The sequence below is a fragment of the Micropterus salmoides genome, unplaced genomic scaffold (assembly GCF_014851395.1).
Source record: "Micropterus salmoides isolate LMB-PRFRI ecotype aquatic unplaced genomic scaffold, ASM1485139v1 Ms_hic_scaffold_6, whole genome shotgun sequence".
Lineage (NCBI taxonomy): Eukaryota > Metazoa > Chordata > Actinopteri > Centrarchiformes > Centrarchidae > Micropterus > Micropterus salmoides.
This window is the reverse complement of record NW_024044348.1, coordinates 28600081-28625230: the sequence shown is the minus strand read 5'-3', so window position 1 is coordinate 28625230 and position 25150 is coordinate 28600081. Positions and strand designations below refer to the sequence as shown.

Here is a 25150-nt window from a genome sequence, read left to right as displayed (position 1 = left end):
CAGATTTTAGACATCAACAAAGGTTAGTTAGTGTTGTGCTCCATTATTTTTTATTACAATGTTTGTTTCCTTCAATGACTATTAAATCAAGTACCATGCTCCCCAATCAGCCTTCAACTTGTACCCTGCCCATACAACCTACACTCTCACTCACTCACACACGCACACACACACACCCAAGCTACCTTCATCCTGAAGAAGGTGATGCTGGTCAGCAGATCAACAGTGGACTTCAGGTCTTGCAGACGCTCTGGGTTTCCTGCAGGGAAATTATCCTGGAGCAAGAGGGAGGAAAAAGAGGAAAATAACATGAGGACAGAGGACATCTTGTTGAAAGCAGCCTTTTAACGTCAAACATCCCCACCCACAACATCACATTGTTTAGGCCAAAACATTAAAATTGATTGCAGAGCAATGCCTAGCAATCATAACAAAATGACTGTCTGTCTAATCGTTTAGTGGACAAGGGAGGTCTCTGCTGATGAAAACCTCTATTTCTGGGCCATGAAGTCATCAGGCAGTGCAGAGTACCGTGACGGGGAGCATATAAAGCCCTGACAGCCCTGAGGAAAGGCATCACTGCCCCATACATTATCGTACTTCTACTCTCTCAGATTTTGCCTGTTTTCTATCCATCCTCCACCTGTCGATAAATGGAAATTCAGGAAATAGAGCCAAATCTTCACAATAGCCTGTAGGCTTGACAGCGCAAGCACAGGAGAGTCAATCTGAGATCAAAGCCGATCAGCAGAAGCAAAACTTGAAATCTTTTGAACGTGAGCAGCATAGAGGTTTTTATTGGGTTGATAAATGATTCAAGGTGACCAGTTTTCAAAGAAAAGACCAAAAACACAAAACGAAAAGTGGAGTTTTCAAGAATAATTATTTAACAAAACCTGGAAATTGGTCTCAAAAACAACCAACATAGTGGAAGAAAATGTGGATGGGCTGTTAATGCTTTACAGACAGTCAGCTGTCTACTGAGAGCTTGTGGTGTATTTCTCTAGATCCATGATTAAAAGGAGCAGTATAGTTTATAGGTGAATGTGTAAACTAAACTGCCTCCAGCAGGCTTGACACACATCCTGCACAAGCAAATGTGGACCAAAAAAAACCCCAACTTAAAATCGATTGTCGTTTCTTTTTTACCCGTCAGCAGGCAAATATAGTATAACTGATACTATATTTGCCTGCTGACGGGTAAAAAAGAAACAAAAATTGATTTTAAGTTGTTGTTTTTTTTCAGGCAACATGGGCCACTGCTTTTTAAATAAATAATATAATTATATTAGTATAATTATATTACCATTTCATCATTTGTTTACAATCTAAAATATTGTATTCAGTTTTAAAATGTGATATATTTAAGAAGCTTGAGCATCCTTTCTCCTCTTAATGTAAATCCTTCAATTACAAGCAAAGAAAATTGTTTTCTTGCAGCTACTGTACACCAGTGTAGTGCCACCAGTCTCATTCATAGCATGGAGCCCACATGTGCCATCAGTCACTACCCTTTCTCTCTCTGCTGACACTAAAATTTCTCTTACAGTAACCTCACATATATGTAGCCTTCAGACACAAGTGATACCAGTGATAGATAATTTAAAAATTATAATATGACCACGTGGTGAATCTATGAACCTAACTCATATTTAAACAACCATTGCTTTGTGTTGTTGGCCAGATACAATGTCAGAGAATAGAAAAGACATAAGATCATTTTTCAGTGCACCAAAACGCCAAAGTAAGTACAAAAAGTCCCCATATTAATGATTTGGTAACATCATGGTCTCCATGCCACACTAATAATAGTAGTAAGGCTTTCCTTGCGGTACACATATCCTATACAAGCAAAATTTTGGCTGTATTATTTGTGTCCCCTTCAAAAATGATTTACTGTCCCTCCCAACTTTATGCCCATGCTCCTGAAATCACTGTGCTGAAACAGTTACATAAAACACATTTTCAACAGTTGTCATGTTTATTTTCGGTGTAGGAATTACAACTGTGTTGTGTGAAAACAATTAAGACTGCATTTTGATTTTGTTGCTAAAACGACATTCTGAAAAATAAAGATATGCAATCCACTAAGGCCCCTGCTTTCCTCAGTAATGTCAACCTAATCTATGCTTTCTTGCTTTTCCAGTAGAGGCATTACCACCTTTATCTAGGAGAAGAAAATCACCCATGAAAGAGCTGAAATAGCACTGGAAAAAACTGCAATTTTAACTACTACCAGTCTGCCTTTCAGTGATAGTGGAACTCTGATCGTCTACTACTACTTGGTTTTGAAATTAAATGATTCGTTCAAATTGCACACATAATAAAATCATTACCATTTCTAAAAAGTGCTTCACAGTGCAGCATTTTAAATATGGTAATTAGTGGATTCCCCGACATAAAAAGGTAATCTAGTGTTATTATGGTGACTGAAATCAAGTAAAGTCAAGTGCTCATTGACACTCATTATGGTTGCTGCAAAGGAGGAAGGTGGGTTCCTCACAAAAACCAAATGTCTACATTCAATATGCCAATCTAATTTGATAAATGACAAGGGTGCACACAAATGCAATCATTATTGACTACATAAAGCAAGAAGCACTTGACTGGAATGTATCTAAAATTATGATCACAGCTTCAGGCAGGGAGACCAAGTTTGGGATGCAAAAATAACTTAAAAACAGCATGTACTTGTGAACTGGTAAAGCATTGCTTACAAAACACAAGAACTCAAGACACTTTCTAAAACCAGTGACAGTGGTGTGCAGACAAACTTTGTCTTCCTCTGACAGCCACTATGTGTCAATACACAAAGGCCAGAAATGAGAAACTCCAACTTCATCAGCAGAAAAACAAAGGGAAATGAAACAGATTTATTGCCCAGAAGCAGGCAAGCATACTAAAAAAGCAAAGCATCCATCTCTGAGCCAAAAGTAGAGACAACATCAGCACTGCCTTCCATAGATGACAGAAAGTCCATTATGAGATGGGACGAGGAGTGAGTGATGCTGATGAGCTTTTAGTTCTTTGTCTTTGTTCTAGTCTACATTGAATATTATGTTGGGCCAGTGCCTACACTGGAAGCAAAACTCCAAAGCAGTGACTATACGATATAGTCACTGCTTTGGAGTTTTGCTTATTATAAAGTTCAATAATAATTATGAAGCTGTACAGTCTCTGTTTAACAAGGAATATGTATTTGTGATCAAACAGCGGGTTGAATGATGCTATGTTTATTATGCTCTTTGCAGATTAGAAGGCAGCATGATGGCTATAAGAGTTCCTGGTCAAACACCGGGCAACAAGTGGAGCGAGTGCAGGGAATCATGTGGAAAAAGAGATCAAAAGCAGTCATGCAATGATGGGCACTGGACCTCAGACTGCCACAGGAGCACTGCACTGGTCACCCTGCACACAAAGCCATATGCCACAGTGTATGTGTCTGTGTGTTGGATCTGTGTGTCTATTGAAGTGATGATGTATAAATAGTACACTTACTGGGTATACATTTTAGATGTATCTCAGTTTGAAGCAACAGCTGTACCTTTTCTGCTTCATCTGGGCTGAGATTTAGATATAATACAACACTGTGTTTCACAACCATATATGCAGTGTATATATATGTATATGTATGGTTATGAACAATGAATATCAGTGTTTCCTTTCTGTTACTTTAGGAGCTTAACAAATTTGTGACTTTGATTTCTGTGCACCGTCAAAAACTTTTATAATTTATTTTTTCCCCGTCAGACACAGAGGCGTCTTATCTTTTGCACTCTGTGAAAGGTGATTCCAGCTTCTCTTGTATGCTTGGCTTTAAATGTCAAAGGTCTAGCTCTGGATTATACAGGTTTTGCTCTGCAAAGAACAAGATTATCCCAAATACTTGCAACTATGCAGATGCAGCTTTGTTCTGTAAACATTTTCTTTCTCCAGAAACTAGAAAAATATATTTGTGTCATTTGAGCATGGCAGAAGCTGGTGTAGCAGACTTCTGTAGCAGACTATGATATAAGTATATCTTTACAGTGCTAGTCGATATTATCCCACAAGTATAATTTGTTGTTAATGTGATGCTTTGTCAGCTCCATTAACAGCTCAATGTTACTGAATATGACACAATCCTGCTGTAGAGAGCAACAGGTACAGTATAGAACTTCTATTTACTCTTGTTGTTTTTACTGACGGAGACAACAGGAACTACTGCACTGTAGAAAGCAACAAACCAGTTGTTTGCATTAAGTAACATTTTCTCTAAAGGCCCACTGTAATACTGCACAGAGTTTCATTTTAAGAGAATAGCGCACATGTCCCAGGGGTGCTTACTGAACAAACATCACTTTATATCAAACTGTCCAAACTAAGCCAACAGCCCAACATCCCTCGCAGCATGCTCTGAATACTGAGATTTTATGTTCGACCCAGAGAAACCAGCAAATCCCAGCTGGGACAGACTGGCTATGCAAGGTGTCACCGTGTATCAGCGCTGTTAGAATAAAGTTTAAAGGGAAGAAATGCATATGTAGCAAAATGTAGAGTGTCAGCTGCACCCCAGCTCCCTCTCTGCTGATTCAAACCCTTGGTTTTACAAAAGCAAACTCAATCTCCCTCAGAATGTCATTATAGGGAAATCCATATGGTGAACGGGCGGGGCAGGCAGATCTGAATCTTATTACTGTCAAATAGTGGCAGGCCAGCTCTGTGGGAGGGCTTGAGAAAGTGAGAGAATGAATGAGAGACTATGAACTGTGCGTGAATTTGTGTGTGTGTGTGTGTGTGTGTGTATGCGTGTGTGCGGGAACCATTGTGGTAGGCCTGACAAGAGACCAGCAGGGCAACGCTGGTAGGTGAAACCAGTGTGATATTCTGTGACTGTTCTCAGTGAATGTGTCATCGCCAGGCAGCCAGGCTATCTGAAAATAAAAGAGGTCATCTCTCCTTCACTTAACCCACCCTCTCCTCTGTCGCCCACCCACCATGCCTCCATGCCTCCTTTCAATCTTCATCTGTTTCTCCTTTCTTTCCAAATCCATCTTTCTTTTCCTCCAACCCTCTCCCTCTTTGTCCATAGCCTATCTGCTCAAACTCACCCAGTCTGAGTGTTTCATCCACCTCCCTATTTTTACTAATCCTCTTTACCCCTCCCTCACTATTTGCAACTTCATTCTCTGTCTCCCTCAAGTCCTCTCTCACTTGCTTCCTTACTATCTTCTTGCTGTCCTTCTATCCTCATCTTTTTTTCCCCCTAAAGGCAGACAGCAGGATCAGGGTGTGTCTCTGTAATCACATGTGGCTTCGTACAGCGAGCCGTGGCAAAGAACAGGGGAACTAAAGCAGTCACCCACTCAACAACACATTGCCTTTGTGTCACATTAAAGGTGAAAGGGTCATATTTCAGTCACAGTTTGCTGTGTAATGCCACCAGCTGGGGAGAAGTGTGGAAATGCGTGTGTGTGTAGCTGCTCAGGTGCATAGCTATGTGTGTGTGAGTCAGTGAGCAGTGAGTGAGAGGGGGCTGTAGCCAATTCTGTGGTCTGGTCGCTGCCACACCAACCACCGGTCGCTGCCTTGCCGCCAGGCTGCCACACGACCACTGGTCGCTTCCACAGTCTATGAGTGAAGTTCCCTTTCTGTTCCTTGTCACACAAATTGTAATTTCTTTGATTCATTCCTCTCTATTGGACAAGAAAATGTATCATCTGCCAGTTGAGATAATTTAAATGATCTAAAGTCACTTTAGGCCTACTTTGGAACCATAGACTGTATAAAAACTTGAAACTGACCTTTTTCTAATGTCACAATCATGGTCACAATTTGTGTGACAAGGAACAGAGAGGGAACTTCCCTCAGAGACCGTGGAAGCAACCAGTGGTCTGTGTGGAAGCGACCAGTATCTTTAGCGCCCCTAGTGGTAGCGACCAGACCACAGAATTGGCTACAACCCCTGCTGCAGTGAGTGTGTGCTAGAGAGAAGTGGAGTTGTGAGTAAGAAAGAGAGAGAAATTTATTTGTTTGTACCTGTGCGCATGTCCACAGCTCTGTGGACGTTTGTATGTACATGTATGTGAAAGCATCTGTTTAGATGTGCGTGTGCAGGGTCAGGCAAATGAATGTGTGACTGCTCTTGTGGTGGTGTGTGGTGTTTAACAGGATTAGCTCTCCTGGGATTGTTCTGGAAGATTGTGTACTATATGTCAGGATTTCAATCTGCCTGAGTAGAATATCAGACACCTTTATTGAACTGGTTGATCTCTGGAAAGAGATGAATTTCTGTTTGACAGATTCCTCTTTCTTTATGTTACTCTTTTTTATGGGTTGTTTAATCTAAACCATATGTTTGATTGACACTTTTTATACAGTTTCATACAGTTTCGATTAGGGTAGGGTAATAATGTTTTCAATTGTTCTTTTAAACTAATTTCATATTCGTTAGGGGGTAATGTTACAAAGTGTGCAGGGTTGTGGTTAGTAAGAAAACTTTTTCAAACAAAACATTTCATGTGTTTTTGTAAATTTTAATATAGCTTTTTAGGTATATTTTATTTTAGTTTACAATACATAGGAAATTTTAGAGAAAATACAAATCTCTTCATGGACACATGCATGCAAAACAAAAATAAGCCTCAGTTTAGCTGGAAATGTACAGTTTAAATTACAGTGGCTAAAGACTGCAGCTCTGCAGCTTGTCAAGATGTGATGTTTGACAATTCTGATTCGACTATGTAACTCCTTAGTCGGGGGCAGCCCTAATGTCTAACTCAACACTGCCCATAAGAATTCAAAAATAACTGTAGTATCTGCTCACCACCTGCACCTTTTTGCAGTATGTATGTAACTATGAAGCCTTTGATTTTGGACACTGCAGCTTATTCACCAAAACAGTATTATTATTGTTAATAGTGTGTGTCTTAAGTTAAATAAAAGATTAGGAGGCAGGATGTGTCAGTGAATATTCTCAGCCATCCAGGTTATAGTTGTGCATGAAGGGTTAAATCAAAGGCAACTGGACTTGACTGAAGATACTTTAAAGGATCTTGTGTCTTCAGTCAAACCCAGGTGCCCTTGATTTAAACCTCCTTGGATAGCACAGCAGGAGACAAACATGGTAGTCTTATCAATATAGTGCTCACTCCATGATGTAGCTGTTACATATTCTTTTAAAACAGCATGTTCTTATATAGATATATATTCAGTATATATTAGTAATAGCCAACATCAAATCAATCTGTAGATGCTATAGCCTATATATACTGTAGAAACGTACAGTACATAGTCTAGTTTACAGATGTTTAAAGGTGTCCACTACCCTAAATCTAAAAACCCCTATGGCAGACAGAGTGCTGGACACTCACAACAGGGTCTATTTATTGGACCATGAGGACCACTATTTCTTGAGATATGGGTGGACCCCTTGACACTGTAGGTTGATTATCGATATTTATGTCCCTGGCTACACCACTGGCTACAGTCTGCAGAAAACTGCAAAAACAGTTATTTATAATTCAGTTCATTTTAAATGAAATTTAATTTCTGTTTGTGTGTTTGAACAACGTGTGACATAAGATCTGTATGTGTTCAAATGTATATGTCTTTAATTTCTGCTTTTCTAAATCACACTTATCACAGGTCTTTGTTTTTATCACAGCTTAAAACCATAAAGTCTTCAAAGCCATTTACTTTATGCATACACTTAATGCCGCTAATACTATGTGCATATAAAATGAGTGTGGCACTTGAGACATTACCGAATGTCATTCTTCGTATGACATTATCACATCTAGAATGACATTTACCACGTCTCAATCCCGTTTTTTAGCAAGCCACCTTTACACCTGGCATTAAAGTGCATCCTGTTTGATTACAAACACAGGCATAAATTACACACTGAACTGTATCCAAAAAATAAGAAAATCTAGTCAATAACCCCGTTTGGAGGGCGACAGACACATTTGGCATTAACAGCAAAGTGCAAATGGATTGCTGCGCCAAGCCAGATATAGTAGGCACACAGTGTACTGTAAACAGAGTTGAATCAACCTGAAGCCTATAGCAAATCAACCAGGTGCCAGGTAGCTTAGATGGTAACACTTCTGTCAAAAGTACAAACAGAGCATACTAAATGGCATTTTCACAGAAACGGAGAAATACTCCCGCAGCAAACTGTAAAAATTATCAGACGTGAACATGATTTCGGGCAACAAACACGCCACATGAAAATGCATGTTCATACATACCCGATATTTAGAGAGGTCGATCCTTAGTGAGTTATGCAGTTGGTCCAGTAATTTGACAAATTTCTCTCTCTGTCAGGATGAGAATTCAATAAATCAGTTCAGAGTGCCACCACACCCATAGCATTGTGTCTAAAAATTTACAACACTGCGTGGTCTGTAGCATTGCTATGGCCTGCAGTGATTCATTTTTAGGTCCTGGAACAAAATTTAGTGGTTTTGCTATATTGCCAGGCTCGGCTTACTGCCTGGAAATATTATTTAATGCGTTACAACATTAGCTTATTAAAAGTTCAATCAGAAAGCGCTGGCAACCTCTGAGATGTTGTTGATTTCAAGTGCACAACTTGCTTTAGACAAATAACTAAATGAAAATAATGACAAAAAGTAGTAATGTCAAGGGTTCAATATCAGACTATAATGCAGTAGGTAGATGATACTTAAGTCTATCTGAAGACCACAGATAACCCACATTTTCATTTAGCACTATATTACAATATATCACTGCTGTAATGTCAGCTGATGTCAGACTACAAGACGATAATAGGTGCACTTACCCCAAAGTTAGAGGCAGCAAATCGGTCAGAAGCGGAGGCAGTGGTTGTGGTGGCGGTGGTGGTGTGGGCGAAGTAGGCATTGATATTAGCAAGCAAGTTGCTCATAACTGCTGGCACACCGGGACACATGTATTTGGCGGACAGACAGGAGAAGTGCCTGCAGAGGAGGAAAAGACAGCTATTATTCTATGAAGCATAAGGGGAAGTGCTGTAACCATTTTGGGTGCATCATAGAATTTCTCCACCAAGAATCAATACACAATAGAAAAAAGGTTGAGACCCCACATCAACTAGACAAAATCAAGAGAGAAAACTAATTAGTAATTGACATGTTGTAATATTTGTAATACTCAAAATCCACAAAGTTATACAGTGCTGAGAGAAATTAGAGTTAAAAAACTTTCCTTAAATACATAGCTCAAAAATATCCCATACCCTGCTTCTGTCCATTGCTTTGAAATGCAGTAACCACAGTAAAAAAAAAAGTAAATTATTATTTTATTTTATTTTTTTAAAGTGAGCAGACATCCTGCGTTACATACATTGTCACCTTCTGACTGCTGAAGAGAGAACATATTTTTATTGTTTTAACAATTACTTCTGGTGGAAGAGTTAGAGCATAGGTAGTTCACTGCCCTGTTCATGTGGCAAAAAAGTGACTATCCACAGCAAATGATGTCATAAATCACAGCTGTATAACCTATACTATTAAGGGGGTAAGGGTGCAAAGTAATAGATAGAGCAAATAAGTGAATCAAGGGATCCTGTGGGGGCTGTGATGTAATCATCTCCAGAGGAACAGATGAGAGGAATGTAAATGTTAATGTGTATCATTAAACTTGCTAGTTTCTTTCATTTTGTAACAAATACCACAGAGACCAACTAAAGCACATTTGCCAATGAAAGTGTTTCCCATTGAGGTGAATCTACATATGTCACCTAAGCATTAACTAGATCTCAGTACTATGCAGCGTGCTATGCATCATCTTTCTTTTACTGTTTAGATAAATCATTGCTTTTTCTCCTGTCTCCAGTGGCTTTTAAACTCCCTGAAATACACACAATGAGAGAGGCACTTCAGATTTGCAATGATCTCTCTCTCATTCCCTACACACAGAGATACGCATCTGCAACAGTGCTACCCAGCAGTGATTAAGTACTGGAGCCTGAGAGAGGCCTGGTGTGAGCAGGGATCTCTGCCTGAGTGAAGAGCATATGCTCCTTTTAACACGTCATCCTGCTGCTTTACAAGCCATGTGGAATGCCTCCTATGTTATATTTCACTGGTATCCTTTAGTGAACATCGAGCCTGGCTGCCATCTATACAGCACATAAAGGATGATGTTATTCTTGATAGTACACCATATCTAAAAAATGTATGTGTAGTAATCTGTATGTTTACTTTGTTGCAGCAGACAATAATATGTGCAAAGGATTCTTGTTCAGCCTACAGCGTAACCCATAGCAACCAAACGTCTGGATGCATCAGATGCTTTTTACAGTAAAGATGGCTGAGAGCTTAATGTCAGAAAAAGTAGGCTAAGCTTTATAAATATAGCATTTGTTAATGCTCATTTTTCTATACAAAACCTTAATGCTGCTTTAAAAAATAAAAAGAAGGAAAGTGATATTATTTACACCTTCACTTTTAGATTCTGTGGACATAAATCGTATATCTTGTATAATATTAGCAGACATTTGTGTACTCAACATGTTTATTCATAAATAAGTTACCTTTTTAAGAGGTGTTAGAGGTGACCATAAGTATCGTGAAGTTGGATGATGAGCTTGGAGTACAGAGAATTTAAAATTGAGAACATCCTGCACTGTGAGTCATTGCCTCATAAAACCAAGTGTTAGAAAAAGCACCACGTTATGTGGAGTAATCTTTACAGATTTACTCTGCCTTCTGAGTGCAGCCCATTCACACACACACCTACACACACAGCCACACACACACACACACACACTCACAAGTAGAAACACAAACATGTTCTCATCGGGAGGCCTATTTAATTACTCTGCTTTCAGCCTCCAAATTACCCAGGAGCACTTGGGGTTAGGTGAGCATAGAGAGTGATGATGGCATCCGCTTAATTCCCATGGTGCTTTTAGAGCTGGATCTCCTGAGCCAATTTTAAAGAGGAAGACATTGCTTCTCGTAGTGTTACCCTGCCTTGGTTTTAACCAGCAGATGAGACGCACACACTCACATATCATTTTACGGTCTCAGATAGCTGGGAGAAGTGAGAAAAAGATGATGAGAAACAGGGGGGTGGGAGGTGAGGGAGGTAGGGAGTGCTGATAGAGTGAGATGAAGAAAAACGAACATGAGGGAGGGGTGTGTTATAGTGGGCACAAGAGGGAGAGTGAGTCTTCACAGCTGCTGTGATTTATGCAGCCATCATGTTAGGAGTGACTAGGAGTCAAGGAAGAAGAAAAGGCTTACTACTTCACTCGTCTGCACTTATATACCCCGGCATTCCCTCATATGCTGTAGTACCCTTTCACACTGAAACAGTTTGTCACCTGGCAACTCCACACCAGTCTGCAGCACCAAACAATCAAATGTGTTAGCAGCACTTATGCTATATACATGTTGTTGTTGTTGTTGTTGTTGTAACAGTTCCACTCCTTGTGGACACAATAGATAGAATCAGTTTTACAGGGTTCAACAGAAATCCAATGACGTGTTTGCGCTACAGGGGCAGTCGAGGAGGGTAAATAAATAAGCAGCTGTGAGATATATACGGCTGAGTTATAATCACTGGTGTCAGAATAGTAGGAGTGCATCAAACATACTTGGGATCTAATCTAAAATGTAAAAATCAGGGTATGCTAACTAGTCATCCAAAGACCTGCTGAAGGAACCACTGGTCTCACTTAGCTACAGGTGATCAAAACACCCATTGCAGGAGCATTTTATGTTGCTAAATATTTTAGCAAACGATATCAAGACCATAAAAGCAACACCATATCTCACTGTTGCTTCATCTCATGTGGCCAGATGTCTGGACATAATAGCATAAAAGTGAGCTGTGCCTTTCATTCAATTTGCCAACACAATCTGTGTGTAATTAGAGTCTGATTTACTAAGGCAGAAGCTAATTACATAGTCATCTGGGGCCGCCCAACAAGCGTATTCTGCAAGGGGAGGAGAGCTGAAAAAGGTGTAGTGTGGTGATGCGACGTAGTTAAGAAAGAAATCACAATGTGGTGATGCTGCACAAACCAAATGAAATTTAAAAATTACTTTTCAAGTTATTGCAGTAGTTCATGACCTGCTCACTGAATGACTAAGTTTAAAGTTTAAAGTTAAATGACCACATAGCCACAAATGCCAGAATCCTGTTTGTCTGGTGGTGAACAATGTTGTAATATTGTAAATACACTATTCTGGCAGACTTTTCAATCAAATAATAAAGGCATAACGTCTTTGATAGGGGCACATCTATTTTGATGGGCCGCATAAAAAAAAGTTACATATGGTAAAAACACCTGAAGTGAGGTAGGCGGGACACAGTAAATCTGGCCATTAAGGACTGCTACATAAAGACAAAAACAAAGCTACAGTGGCCACTAATGCACTTGATGATAAATAGGTTACATGCATGATGCAGACTTATGCAGTGGAAAACATTACATCAACACTGCACAGTGCAACACGGCATTGCATGACCTTGATCAATATTCACTGATTTTATTGTTTCAAGTGGTGTCTTTGCATGTGCCTGTGTATGTGTGTGAAGACAACAGAGATGGAGACACTTATAACTGGACAGGGTCACAGAGGATCAGAGAGACAGAGAGAGAGGGAAACGAGACTGTTTATGTGTGGTCATGATCAATGTAACCAAGGCAGGTTGGGAGTTTTTCCAGGAGACCACCAATTAATCAATCAAACTTTGGAGCTTGATTGTCCTCCAAGCTCTGATTCTGCTGAGGAGACATCTTTACTACTCCTCTTCTCCTACTGCTCTCCTTCTCTCCTCCACTCTGTCAAATTAGACAATGACAGATTGGAGAGGTAAAAGGCCATAGATCAGGGCGGTACTAACGTCATAGCCTGATAGATGGACTCCACTCCGTATCTCATGGCGAACTCATCCACTATCTCCTGAGACACGTCGTCAAAGTAGACCTTCCACGCCTCGTCCCCTTTCACCTGTGGGATCTTCACTACCCCGTTGTTCTTCACCTCGGTCAGGTAGTGGAACAGGTTCTGTGAGTGGCACGAGAGATAAGACAGAACAGGTTATGGTGATGGAGCACCGTGTCACACCAAGTAATAAAAGAGACGTTTCTTTGTACGGTGTGCACCTGCAAATGAAGACCTTTATCACAGGTGAAGACATCTTCAATATCTGTCATCTCTGAAAATCCTCTTAGTTTGCTTTCCAACTTAATCACAACAAAGTATGGTTTTCTTAAGTTACTGTCTTTGCAAAATGAATGCTTAGCTCCCCAATGATGGTGACTGGAGTTGAGTGCTGAATCACATCACAATGGTTACCTCATGTAAACAGGTGTACTGGCCGTGAGGGGGAACCACGTTCTCTTCCCCTTTCATCTCCACGCTGATCTTGAGTCGGATGGCACCAGATACCGCAGACTTGTCGGTCCTTTTATCTGTAACACACAACCCAGCTGGATTACCCATAATTGGAAATTAATTGACAACTAACTACCAATTACAGGCCACATGTTAGGTAGGCCCATGTAGGCTAACCTTCCTCAATCCACAGAAACTATAAAATTAAAGTAACATTTTTGGTCACTTTTTAAATTCCACAATTTCTATTTCAAAACATTCAGTAGCATTTTCTTTATACTTGATGATACAGTACGATTACTGTGCACTAGGAAGACCAGCTAACACAAGTTGTATTCCATCCAATAGAAAAGCTCAAGTAAAATAAGGATAGACCCCAGTCAGTGAAAGAATGAAGAATTAACTACATCGCATCATTGTCCACCTCGGTAGGAATCTGTCCTTGACTGCACCATAAAAGAATGACATATAAAACACTAAAAGATTAAAAATAAGACATTAAGAACACCACCTAAAACACAAAACACTAATGACAAGAAACATTTATGGCATGACATCATGTCCTGTGAAACACAAATGACATCATGTGTACACTCACAGCCATGCACGTTTAATGTATTAGAAAACATTCACATTAACATACTGGCTATAATGTGCTGTAGGTTTGGGGATGTTTATTCAGCAAATATTACTGCACATGTACTATAAGTCACATACAGTCACACACACACAGACAAAGATGCAGACACACACATTCCTGACAGGTCTGAGAGCTAATGATGCTGGCGTTCGTCACTGGATACCCAAATCCACAATAGCCTTCTAACTATGTAATTCAGGTCTTATGTATATAATAATAAGCATCTAAAATGGCTCTCATACAATTCAACTCTACTCTGTCAAATTAGTGAAATGTTCCTCTACAATCTGTAGGTCAAGAGACAGACAAGTGGAACACAATGACGTGAAAAGGTGACAGAGACTAACGCAGCAGCCCAGATTGAAGAGGAGCTGAAGAGGCTTAGAGAGGAGAGCAGCTGGAGGGGTGGACATCCATACCAGCAAAGGCTTGTTTAAACATTCATTGTGGGCATTTAAAAAGGCACAAAGCAGCAGCAGTGGGCATGGGTCACTATTATCACAAATTGCTTCATTTTAGCTAGAGAGGCAAACAAAGACAGCACCCACCAGTCACATTAATAAAACTGAAGTGGGAGCAGCCATTATGCTGCCATTCGATCACACACAGCATGGAGAAACCAGTGATGTATGAGAGCAGAAACAGTACAAGACTCTGCATCAAAGGCATCAGCACCAAACTGGACCACAGTTCTCTGTGGCTTCTTGACATACAGATAGGAATGGTGATCTCAACTGGACCACACTTTATCTAACCCTAAATTTATCCTCATATCCTATTTAATGGCTACAGTGTAACAGGAAATGTGTATGGGAAGATACGAAAAGTTTAAATGAACATTATGCTAGTAGCTTATAAATCATATGAAATGTGTCATAATCATAATAATATAATGATAACTAGGACTGGTCATCAAAACACTGTACATTTTTTGTACTAACCCTAATGTCTCCACAACAATGAAATCAAAAATTGTCAATTAGGGCTCCAACAATTAGTTGATTACTTGATTTGTCAACCCAGTCGCCTGGAAATGAATCTGGAACGTTTTTGATAATCGATTATTCACTGTCTTATCTGGATAAGTGCTATTATAAGACTTAAATATAGACTAGATAGAAATATAGACTTCCATCCATTATCAGTTAATCAGTATCTTCTATCTGTAAGATGACTCTGAGATCAAATGGGTAACATACCTAGATTGTACCAAACGTCCATCTCTCCACTGAGAGTGCGAACCTCAATGATGGTCTGGCCCAGGAAATCGTCTGACTCACGCTTGAAATGCTGCTTCACCCGTGATTTGATGTCATCGTCCTCGTCCCACACACGTACCTTGATGCGGTCAGTGGCGTTGTGACATTCACTGTAATTTGAAAGATAATTACGCCAGGTCAAAACAATCGCAACTACATGAACAACAGCATATTCAGTGATAGCTCATCAGGTTGGGGTATTCAGTGGAGCAGAATGTCTGTCAAAAGCACAATTTACACAAAAAGCTTAAATATGAGTTCAGACACCCACACTTCTGACCCTTTTCTAACTAACATATGGAGAACCATTCTTGCCTGGATTCAAATGAGAGAATATGCTTTTTTGTGTACGCACAGAGATGTATGTGTGTTTGAGTGTGCAAGCCTAGCATGTGTATGAGGAGAAGGGCTCTCTGCCTCGCAGGAAAAATTACCACAAGGCATTGTATGGCCTTTACTCTACATCTCTAGAGTTTTCACAGGAATGGCTGTGTAGCATTCATAGCAATGATTATATGTTTGTGAAAGTTTTATGTCCACCTCTTGGGTCCTCCTTGCATCAGTGCAGCTGACAGAAGTTTCACAATAATGACTCTGCTAAATAGAACAGAGGTGGCCAAAGCACTTAGCTTCAGAAGGGGTCATACTGTTCTGGAATTAAAACCGACAGATTACATTTTGTTCTAATGACATCTTGGGTGCGACAGCCAGAGAAACAGTATCTGCAGTAGTTTTTTTAACTAATCCCTTTCCAGGGGAAGCACTGTCTGCTGCTGCTGCTGCACTAGTCTGGGACTTTGCTCTCTGCCAAGCACACAGTAATGTATCGCTCTATTAATCTACATCCCTGTAGTAATGGGAAAGAGTTTTATTACAGCCACCACTGGAGTCTCATTACAGGTGAGGAGCCTTGTTTATAACTGGCACCGCACACGCACACGCACACATAAACGTAAACACAAACACATACATACGGAAAATCTCAGTAATATACACATGTGTTCTTATGGGTTTTATAAAATGTATTATTGATAACTGAATTCATTAATTTTGTTAATTTGAGGGGAAAGTAACACACATGCATATAAAATAGTACTTTAATGAAACTTTTGTTTATAATACCTTTAACTTTGGAACTTTAGACAGAAAACTCCAAAAGGTAATGATGCTGGAAAACTCACCGCTTGCAATAGTCAAAAAATGCTTTTAGCTGCTCTCTTTTTGGTTTAAGAAACCTAAACATGACAAACCCTCCCTGATCATTAAACAGTGGCTCCCCTGTGCCCCATCTCCAGACATGATTACAGGTTAAGAGAAAAGAAAAAAGAACCAACAATAAGTAAATTAATTATTTGCTGATGCTGATGCCCAGGGGGGCTAGGGCCCGACCTTGGTCAGATTACATGCCACATTATTTTTGTGTTTGATTTTAGAGAGAGGTTCAGAAGGGCTTACTACCCTTACTACTTGGCCTGTCCAAGCGCAGGAAACCTATCAGTCTGGTGCTCAAAGTGCAGGACTACTGGCAAACAACCTGATTCTGACTTATTTACTAATACCACAAGATTCCCTTGAACAGATGATTCTTAACCTTAGTGGGGATTATCTGGTCAGATTAATAGAGAGCACTCACAAGTAGAACTTCTCATCCCAGACTGGGTTGAGGTTGCCGAAGATGGTCTTCGTCCTGCGTTTGGTTTTGCCCACCTGGACAGTGACGTAGGGGTCACTGGAGCCAGTTTTATCCTTGGCCTGTAAGCCCTGTGCACTCATGACTGGTGACCAGACAGGGTGGGAGAAGAGGAAAAAGTCATCAATGTACCACCAAAACCAACATATCTGCTAGGGCTGAAAAATTAATCAGAACTTTATCCAAAAGTGCAATATGCCGTACTGCAATTTTCAAATCGCAGTAGGAACAATATTTGTTAAAGGTTATATGTGTTTTAAAATACCATTTTAAATTGAATATTGTCATGCTGCAGATATGTCCTGGCCTACCCAGCCTGGAGACATAAGAAAACATCTTTGTTTGGTACACATCCCTGCAACAACCACACTGTGTTTTTCAATAAAATTGAGAATAATGATATAAAAAATGATCATTCCCCCTAGTCTGCAAATTATATTGCAATTGCAATATCAGTCAAAGTAATTGGCATTATTTTTATTCTCCAAAATCTTAAGGTTTTGAAAATTTGATTTTATAGATGGAAAGTTCCTTGTCCTGAACTTAATAATAACATTGTTTATCAATAAATTAATTCTCAGGGGCATATTTTGGAATATATATATAAGGAAACCCTGGCCTGGTGGGTTAGGTTTTATTGCAGATCTCAATCCTATTCATGAATATACCTCTATGTTTTCTTTTAGTGCTTATTACTCAGTTGCTTAAACTTGAGTTATTTGATTCTTTGGGTTTACTTTAAGAATCAAGGCTTTGTCACTTCCTCCACTGCCTACAACAACTCGCATGTGCCAAATCTGAAGCAACAAAGCAGCTCTTGACAGCAGCCATGATTCATTATTTTGTGTATATGTGAAGTGTTGTATCTCTGATTTATCTGTTCCTACATCCAGGCTATAGGTAGATTCCACCCCTGTGTGTGTACCCACTGCTACAGGCTTCAAATAAAGATCCGTGCTTCAGATTCTTCCACCTACACACACAGACGAAGGTGCAGAGAAGGAGAGACAGTAGTATTTCACAGTGCCATAAAAGGGAAAAAGGACACTGGGGCATTAAAAATGCATAAGTGACACTCTAAATAATTCAGGGTACATATATATCCCTCAGCTCAATGCTGACAGAGTTGGTGGGCAGGATATAGAGGTTCGAAGAGCCATGGCCTGCTAGCGACAAGATAGCGACATGCGTATAAAGGGGTCAGTATGCTTCAGGCTAAATGCTTGCCGGATATCCAGCAACATCTAAAACCCCTGCCCAGACACTTTATTAAATCAGAGTTGGGGGGGCTTGCATATTTTTACTATTTTCCAAACTTTCCAAAACAGACAATTCAACAATGTGCAGAGGTGAAAACATAAGCACATAACTACTTCTGTAACATTTCGTATATACAAACAAGTGCAACAACATGAATCCCTTTGAGGGAAAATTATCAAAAAGTGTGCACTTTTTTCCCCACAATTATCACTTCTCACTCTCCACTTTCTATGAAGGCCAGCGTTTTGCCATGCTGTCCAGTGTGGCTTAGTTTTGAGCATGCCCCTGCCTTAAATAGAGTAAACTGGAAGCAGAGTTGGGATTTGAGCATTTAATCTGGTACTGAATCTGTTTATCAAATTCAAATCCCTTTCAATCCTTTTTTGAGTTTGTATGAATTAAGTTTAAGCAATTTTACAAGGTGAGAAATAAAGTTCAAAGAATTGAAGAGTTTAAATGAGTGCCTGTTATATTTTGCCTTTAACTAGTAAGACACTAGAAAAGATTTAAAAAAACTAAAACTATTTCCTTGAGCCAGTGTGTATTTCACCAACTGGATCAACAACTTTATAAGTACAAAAGGTAAGAAAAGTGATTGCTTTTGCTTAGAAAATAGTACAGTAACAGAGAGGGCATTTCAAGAAGCATAAACAGATGACATACACCTGTGGTATGAAGAACGGACCCTGAACAGAGGAGACCGACTACATTTCATCATTCAGTTCATTGACCTCTGTTGAGGAGTGTTTGAGCAAGGCTTTATAAAAAGTTATACAATTGTTATAAAACAATATAAGTAAAGTAAAATAATACCAGTGGTTCCACCTCCATATTGATAATGACTGATATCTAATTTTGAAGTTTTTTCAGCTTCTGAAGGTGGACGTGACAGAAAGAGTTTGAGAACTGCTGATATATACCATATACAGTGATGTAATATTCTTTCCTCATCACAGGATATTTGGATAACGGTGTGACCAGTACATTTATGTACATTTCTAATTAGTTGATTAAAGTCTGTCAGATCAAGGTTCACATTCACTGCCAGACCTTGTAGTGTGCACATTAACCAGACACAGAATAACTCATGGTCGCTGAGAGTGCTGCAGAGTCATTTTTTATCTAATGAATGATAAATAAATAACAACTCAATAACTACATTTTTAAAAATAGGACGTTCGATAAGCCCCTGGGAAACTGACTGAGGCAAACCTGGGTTTTTACAATGTTTTATATCGTTCCCTTTTCTCTCTCTCTTCTATTTCTTCTTTCTTCTCCTCTTCCTCTCTTCCTTGCTATCCCTTTCCATCTCCGTTTCTTTTTCTCTCTGGTGTATTGACACTGCAAGAAATGCGAGGTGAGCAATAAATGAGCAAGGTCTGGCACAGTTACCAATGAGATGGATTGGAATCAGGGGTTGAGGTTACGAAACTTCCTGACCTTCTTCCTGCCACTTAATGAGGAATAAAATTAAACCCAGAAATTAAGTGATAGTATATGTACCATCATCAAACAGCGTGTAAAATATGGTGCAGAAAACTGAAATATGGACACGGGACTTCCGTTTCACTAAAAGGGATGATAAACAAAGCAACAGTTTAGGTAGGTAAAATCGAATTAATTTTCCATTTAAAACCCGAAAAAAAAATGACTCACCTAAATTAACCAAACCATTATGTAAAAAAAGAAAAAAAAGTACGCAGAAACATAATTTTCCTTCTGAACATGCTGTGTCGTGCTGTACTGTCAAACTGCACTCACGGGCATGACATGTTCATTGGCCTCTCTGAGAGAGCTTGATGTGCAGCTATAGGGAGTTCTTTTCCAAAGTAAACTGTACAAACTAGCATGCAAGTGAGTTCATAGAAGACATAAAGATCTCTGTCAGTTGCAGCAAGTACTCTTGCACTATAATAATAAGTCATCATTGCCTCTTTATTACTGCCTCCCAGATGCTTTGCATTTTTACCATTTGGAAATCATTGTTGCAACCTGCCAAGATCTCCCACTGCTCAACTTATTTATAATATATTGTTTTCATTAGAGCTACATGTCATGGACTGAGCTCTTAATTAAAAATTATGTGTTATTTAAAATATGTTGTTGCCTAGGTAAGTGCAGTAGTAACCCTCACGGAATTATCAACAATTACTTCTCCAAACATGACCTAATCCATCTGTAAATTTATTTCTAATTAAATACGCATTGCTGTTTGTGGTTCAGTGTCATAGGTCAATGTCCAAGATCTTGATGTTAGAAACAAGTAAATGCTAGTTATTTGAGATGAGTCTGACTTGTAGTTGCAGTTTTATTGATTTGGCTTTGGAGTTTTGTTGATTTGGCTTAGGAGGACTGAGTAAAGTTACAACGCATTTATCAATATTCAGCTGATTGATGATTAATGTTTAAATGACAGCTAATAATAAATCTACATCACAACTGACAGATTCCATTATGGTAAGATTTATACTTAAAATTTACAAATTAACCAACAGGAGCCAGGCTAACCTGTGATGCTGATTTTGGCAGACCACTTGGAGGTCCCATCCAGAACAGCCTGCTTGGCTGTCTTTAGATGGCTGTTGAAGTCTTCTTTGGAGATGTGGAACATCTCCTGGATCACCTCGAACACTTCAGGACGGTTCTTCTCCCTTATCTTCATGCGCTCCTTCATAGCCATGATGATATTCTGGGTCTTGTCCTCTGCCCCGTGCTTAGAGCTCTTCTCCACTGCCCCTGAAACAAGCCAAGAGCATTTAGGTGTTTATTAATTATTTAATACCCATGAATTGGAATAAAAACTGGTGATCCATTGAGCACCAGGTTATGTATCTTATTTAGCTAAATTTCATTTCTCTTAAATACTGAAAGGATGTACAATACTGTGTTACAGTATGTGAATGTGTCTGTAAGACAAAACAGGAGCATGTGACTTTTTCTGTATCTGATCGTATATCTGGAGTGCGTTCATGAGTGCAGATTGAAATGAGATAAAGATGAATCGCAGTTTGAATTATAAAAGATTGGTATGCTTGTATAAAACAGTTTTAAAAACAGTGAGTTTTATAACAGTGTAGGTAATCCACTTAAAGTGTGACTGAGGATCATCCTGAAGCCTGGAAGTCACATTGTTCCAGTCAACACTGCAATAACAGGGGTGTGCCTGACTGAATAGCTGATTGGAGACTGCAGCAATTTCGAGTGACTGACCACTTGTCACTTGTAGCAATGAGTGGAAGGAGATACATAATATGTATTCATGTGTACTTTGGGACTTTCAGTACAGTGCTGGTATTTAGATAGAGATGTGGGAGAGGATTATAGATGAAGTTCCACAGTAGCATTGTGCAAAGTTAACAGATATCCAGGCAAACAGTGTTTTTAGGCAGATAACCGCCCACCCTGAGCCATGGTTCTGCTCAAGGTTTCTTCCTCTTGAAAGGAAGTTTTTCCTTTCCTGTGTTGCCAAGTGCTTGCTCATGGAATTGTTGGGTCTCTTTAAATAACAGCACAATGAGTATGGTAGAGACCTGCTGTATATGAAAAGCGCTATGAGATAACAGTTGTGAAGTGGCGCTATATAAATAAAACTGAATTGAAATTAATTTAGATTTAGCCGATTTTAATGATAATCAATTGTTCGATTGTTAACCAGCAGAACAAAAAAATTTGTCAATCGTAAGATCAGACTGTAAGATCATAAAAATTAACATTAAGCATGTAACAAAATTAGAATGAATGAATGCATTTCCTATTTGATGCTGTTTAAACCTCTCTGAACACACACAATCATATACGTAGCACTATACCCACAAAGGGTCTTTATGAGTTGTACATCAACGCATTATGGGATGGGTCTACTTCCTTACTTTGTAAACAATCCGCATTGAGCAGGTCCTGGCACTTCTCATGGCATTTAACGCCACACTCTGAGCAGCGCATGCCCTGACGGGCGATGCCCCACAGCAGCCCCTCACACTCATGGCAATATGTGGGTGCCGTCGCCGTCCACACCTCGAAGTTATGGGGTGTTGTGGATGATATCGGGTAGATCAAGGCCTGGAGAGTCTTCTTGAAGACATGCAGTTTCTGAAAACAAAGAGAAGGCATTGAGAAAGTGTAAGCAATAATAAGGTATGTAGGCAATGATGGAAAAGATATTGGGATGTGAGAAACAGAGGCTGTTACTAACTCTCATGGTACCATGAGGTAGAGAACATAAGATTTAATAACAACCTCAAAAGTTAATAAAAAAAACAACTTTCTACTTATATTGCTTTTCAGAAATGTTCAATACATCTAGAGATCAGTACATAAAAAAGATTAATTCTTTTGTACCTGCTGAGGGACCACAATGTCCTGACATAAAGTTTTAAAAACAGCTTCAGTGGGCTTAATTCATATTGATCTGCAGTCTGAGTTAAATGAAATTTACAATACACTTTTCCATTACAGTAAACTTGGCAATTATATAAGTTAGCTAAACTGCAGCTATTATTCATCAGTACTGCTGCATTCTTCAGCTTCTTTTATGAGAGAAAGGGATCTAACAGATTTGTTGATCCTTTCCTGATTACCTTATCATCAGTGGAGAGGTCAGCGGTATGAGTGTAAATCAGCCTTACATCTCATTAAGCTTAGATTAACAGCATCCTTAGCCCACAGGCTTTGATCACATTGAGTGGTTTACTGACTAACACTCCTCCAGACCAAATACAAAAGTCTACTTGAGGCCTGTCTAGACTGATTGCTGTGTAACAGAAGCCTCTTCGAATTGAATGCTTTACTGCAGCAGCCCTGCCATCCACAAGGACTGGAAAATGGGCCGGGACTTGCCAATTCTTGAAGGCAGAATCAATGGGTGCTGTAAATAAGGTTTTTAAAAGTGAGCATTATCCAGATTGAGAGAGAGAGAGAGAGAGAGCGAGAGAGAGAAAGTGACAGAGAAAGAGAAGGAGATGTATGGTGGTTAAATAAATCTTCAAGAGATATTTGCTCTCCACTTCTACTGTGCTCCACTCCTCGTCCCTTCTCCTCCACCCCTCCCTCTGCTGTCAGGCCCCTCTGTGTTGACAGTGTGCTTTAACACCTGAACAGCAGCTCTCCACTTTACCACAAAGACTGCTGCACTGCTCACTCGAACACACATACACACAGAGATACGCACACACATACACTTGCAGAGATGATTAAATGACACCAGATGACAGGACAACAAGGCTATCTAACATTGTAAGACTGCTGATGCAACAGAGAGGTTGCTGAACTGTGGAGGACCTTAAATGAAACACAGAGGGAGACAGAGAGAGATTTCCCTTTTAATCTAGGAACGATGAGATGGAGCAGATGTCTGAGATTTATCCACAATTTACACACAAGCTAGACCAGGGCCACAACCAGAAGCCTGCTCCTCACCAAATGTAATACTGAACGTCCAGCACTGACACAGCCTGCAAGAGGTGAGCGAGCCAAAATTTCTGCGAGCAAGGGAAATATCTGTCTTTTTAAGCCTCTATTTTACCAGCCAACCAAATAATCTGAATGGTATCAAGTCTAGAACTACATTTCACTGCATGAGTAGTATGTTTGCTGTTAATCTATTTCATAAACACAGCCCTTTTCTCTCTTTTTAAATTTCCCTCGCTCCCTATCTGCCTCAGTCTCATTCCTGACACTGAACGTCAGACTATGCAGCAGATGTGGGAAGAGTGCTGCATGTGTGAGCCTCATGTGTTAAACTGGGAGGTAACCCTGGTGATTTTGTGCGAGACACTTCTACAAATGATTGACAGCCTCTGCCTGAGAGCAACATGACAGAGAAGAATCTAATCTCGCCTCTTTCTTTCACCCCTCCTTTCCAATTTCACCACCTATTGTCCTTGTCAACCACTTCCCTAACACTGTCATCCTCTCCTCATCCTGCTCCAGCCTTCTACACCTATAATCTTTTGCTTTAACTACTGTACTGTCTCAGCCATAACAAGGAATCCATGTCGCGAACTTTTGACAATCTCAAGTATTTAAACGCAATCTAATATGTTTTTCTGTCTGGCAAGATTCACAAAACTACCCAAAATGACTTGGGTGGAAATCACAGGCAAGATTTTTAAAATCAATGTTGTATATTTTGCTATTTACAACCCGCCTGATGATATCTGAACTGACTTAGAACAATGCATCACATCTTATTTCCAGATACTCCTTGACCCATGTCAGATCGTGGCTCCCTATTTCCTTCGTCCAGGCTGCCGTTGTCTCAGCAGGTAAGCAAGACCCCAGTTTATGTTGACAGTCACTGTTGAATGGCTCTGGTGCTCAGATCACACGCAGCTCAGAACATTGAGCAGACACACGGGCCGTTAGCCGGCCCACACATAATGTTCCTTTCTGCTCTAAAAAGCAGATACATGGGGAACATGACGCAGGAAGAGAACACCGTCAAGAGAGAGAGACTTCTCAGCAAAAACATTTTAAACCAATTCAAATGTGTTTAAGCTGAAAGAGAAAGAAAGGGAAGAGGTGGGGCAAAGATGAGACAAATAGAGGGTGGAAGAAGGAAGCACTCTAAACAGGTTCAACATCTCTCCAGGGAGTAGGGGGAGGATTGGCGTCTGATCATCAGGGCCATGAGGGCATGATGGCAAGTCACTCTTGGCTCTGATCTTCTCTCGTTTTCTCCTCGTTTCCCTCCTTTTCTCACCCTTTCTCCTCTATGCTCTTACACAACATATGGTCATTTACTGAGTACTCACGGGAAAGCACTCTCCTGGACTTAATGCAGCAGATAAAACTCTAACATCTGCTCGTCCTACTTAACAAGACCGCACAATCCACAGCTTTGCTCGGAACTCAGCCCCCCTTGACCACCACTTACTTATTACTTCCTTATTTGCTCTGAGCCCTAAAGTTCAATTCTTTACTGTGGCGCAATCTCCAAATTTGCCCAACAATCAGCTCCCTT

At 39.9% G+C, this 25150-nt stretch overlaps 1 protein-coding gene across 2 annotated transcripts in view; it reads right to left on the bottom strand.

Annotated features, from left to right (window-relative positions):
- LOC119890745 (protein unc-13 homolog C) overlaps positions 1-25150 on the bottom strand; it is a 107530-nt gene that overhangs the window by 52713 nt on the left and 29667 nt on the right. For both annotated transcript variants that reach the window (XM_038702126.1, XM_038702127.1), the window contains exons 8-16: positions 22059-22278; positions 20698-20925; positions 16873-17014; positions 15180-15349; positions 13302-13417; positions 12847-13010; positions 8789-8945; positions 8235-8303; positions 186-275 (exon numbers count right to left, since the gene is read on the bottom strand). In XM_038702126.1, coding sequence (XP_038558054.1) covers positions 186-275; positions 8235-8303; positions 8789-8945; positions 12847-13010; positions 13302-13417; positions 15180-15349; positions 16873-17014; positions 20698-20925; positions 22059-22278 — 1356 coding nt within the window. The remainder of the gene's footprint in view (positions 1-185; positions 276-8234; positions 8304-8788; positions 8946-12846; positions 13011-13301; positions 13418-15179; positions 15350-16872; positions 17015-20697; positions 20926-22058; positions 22279-25150) is intronic.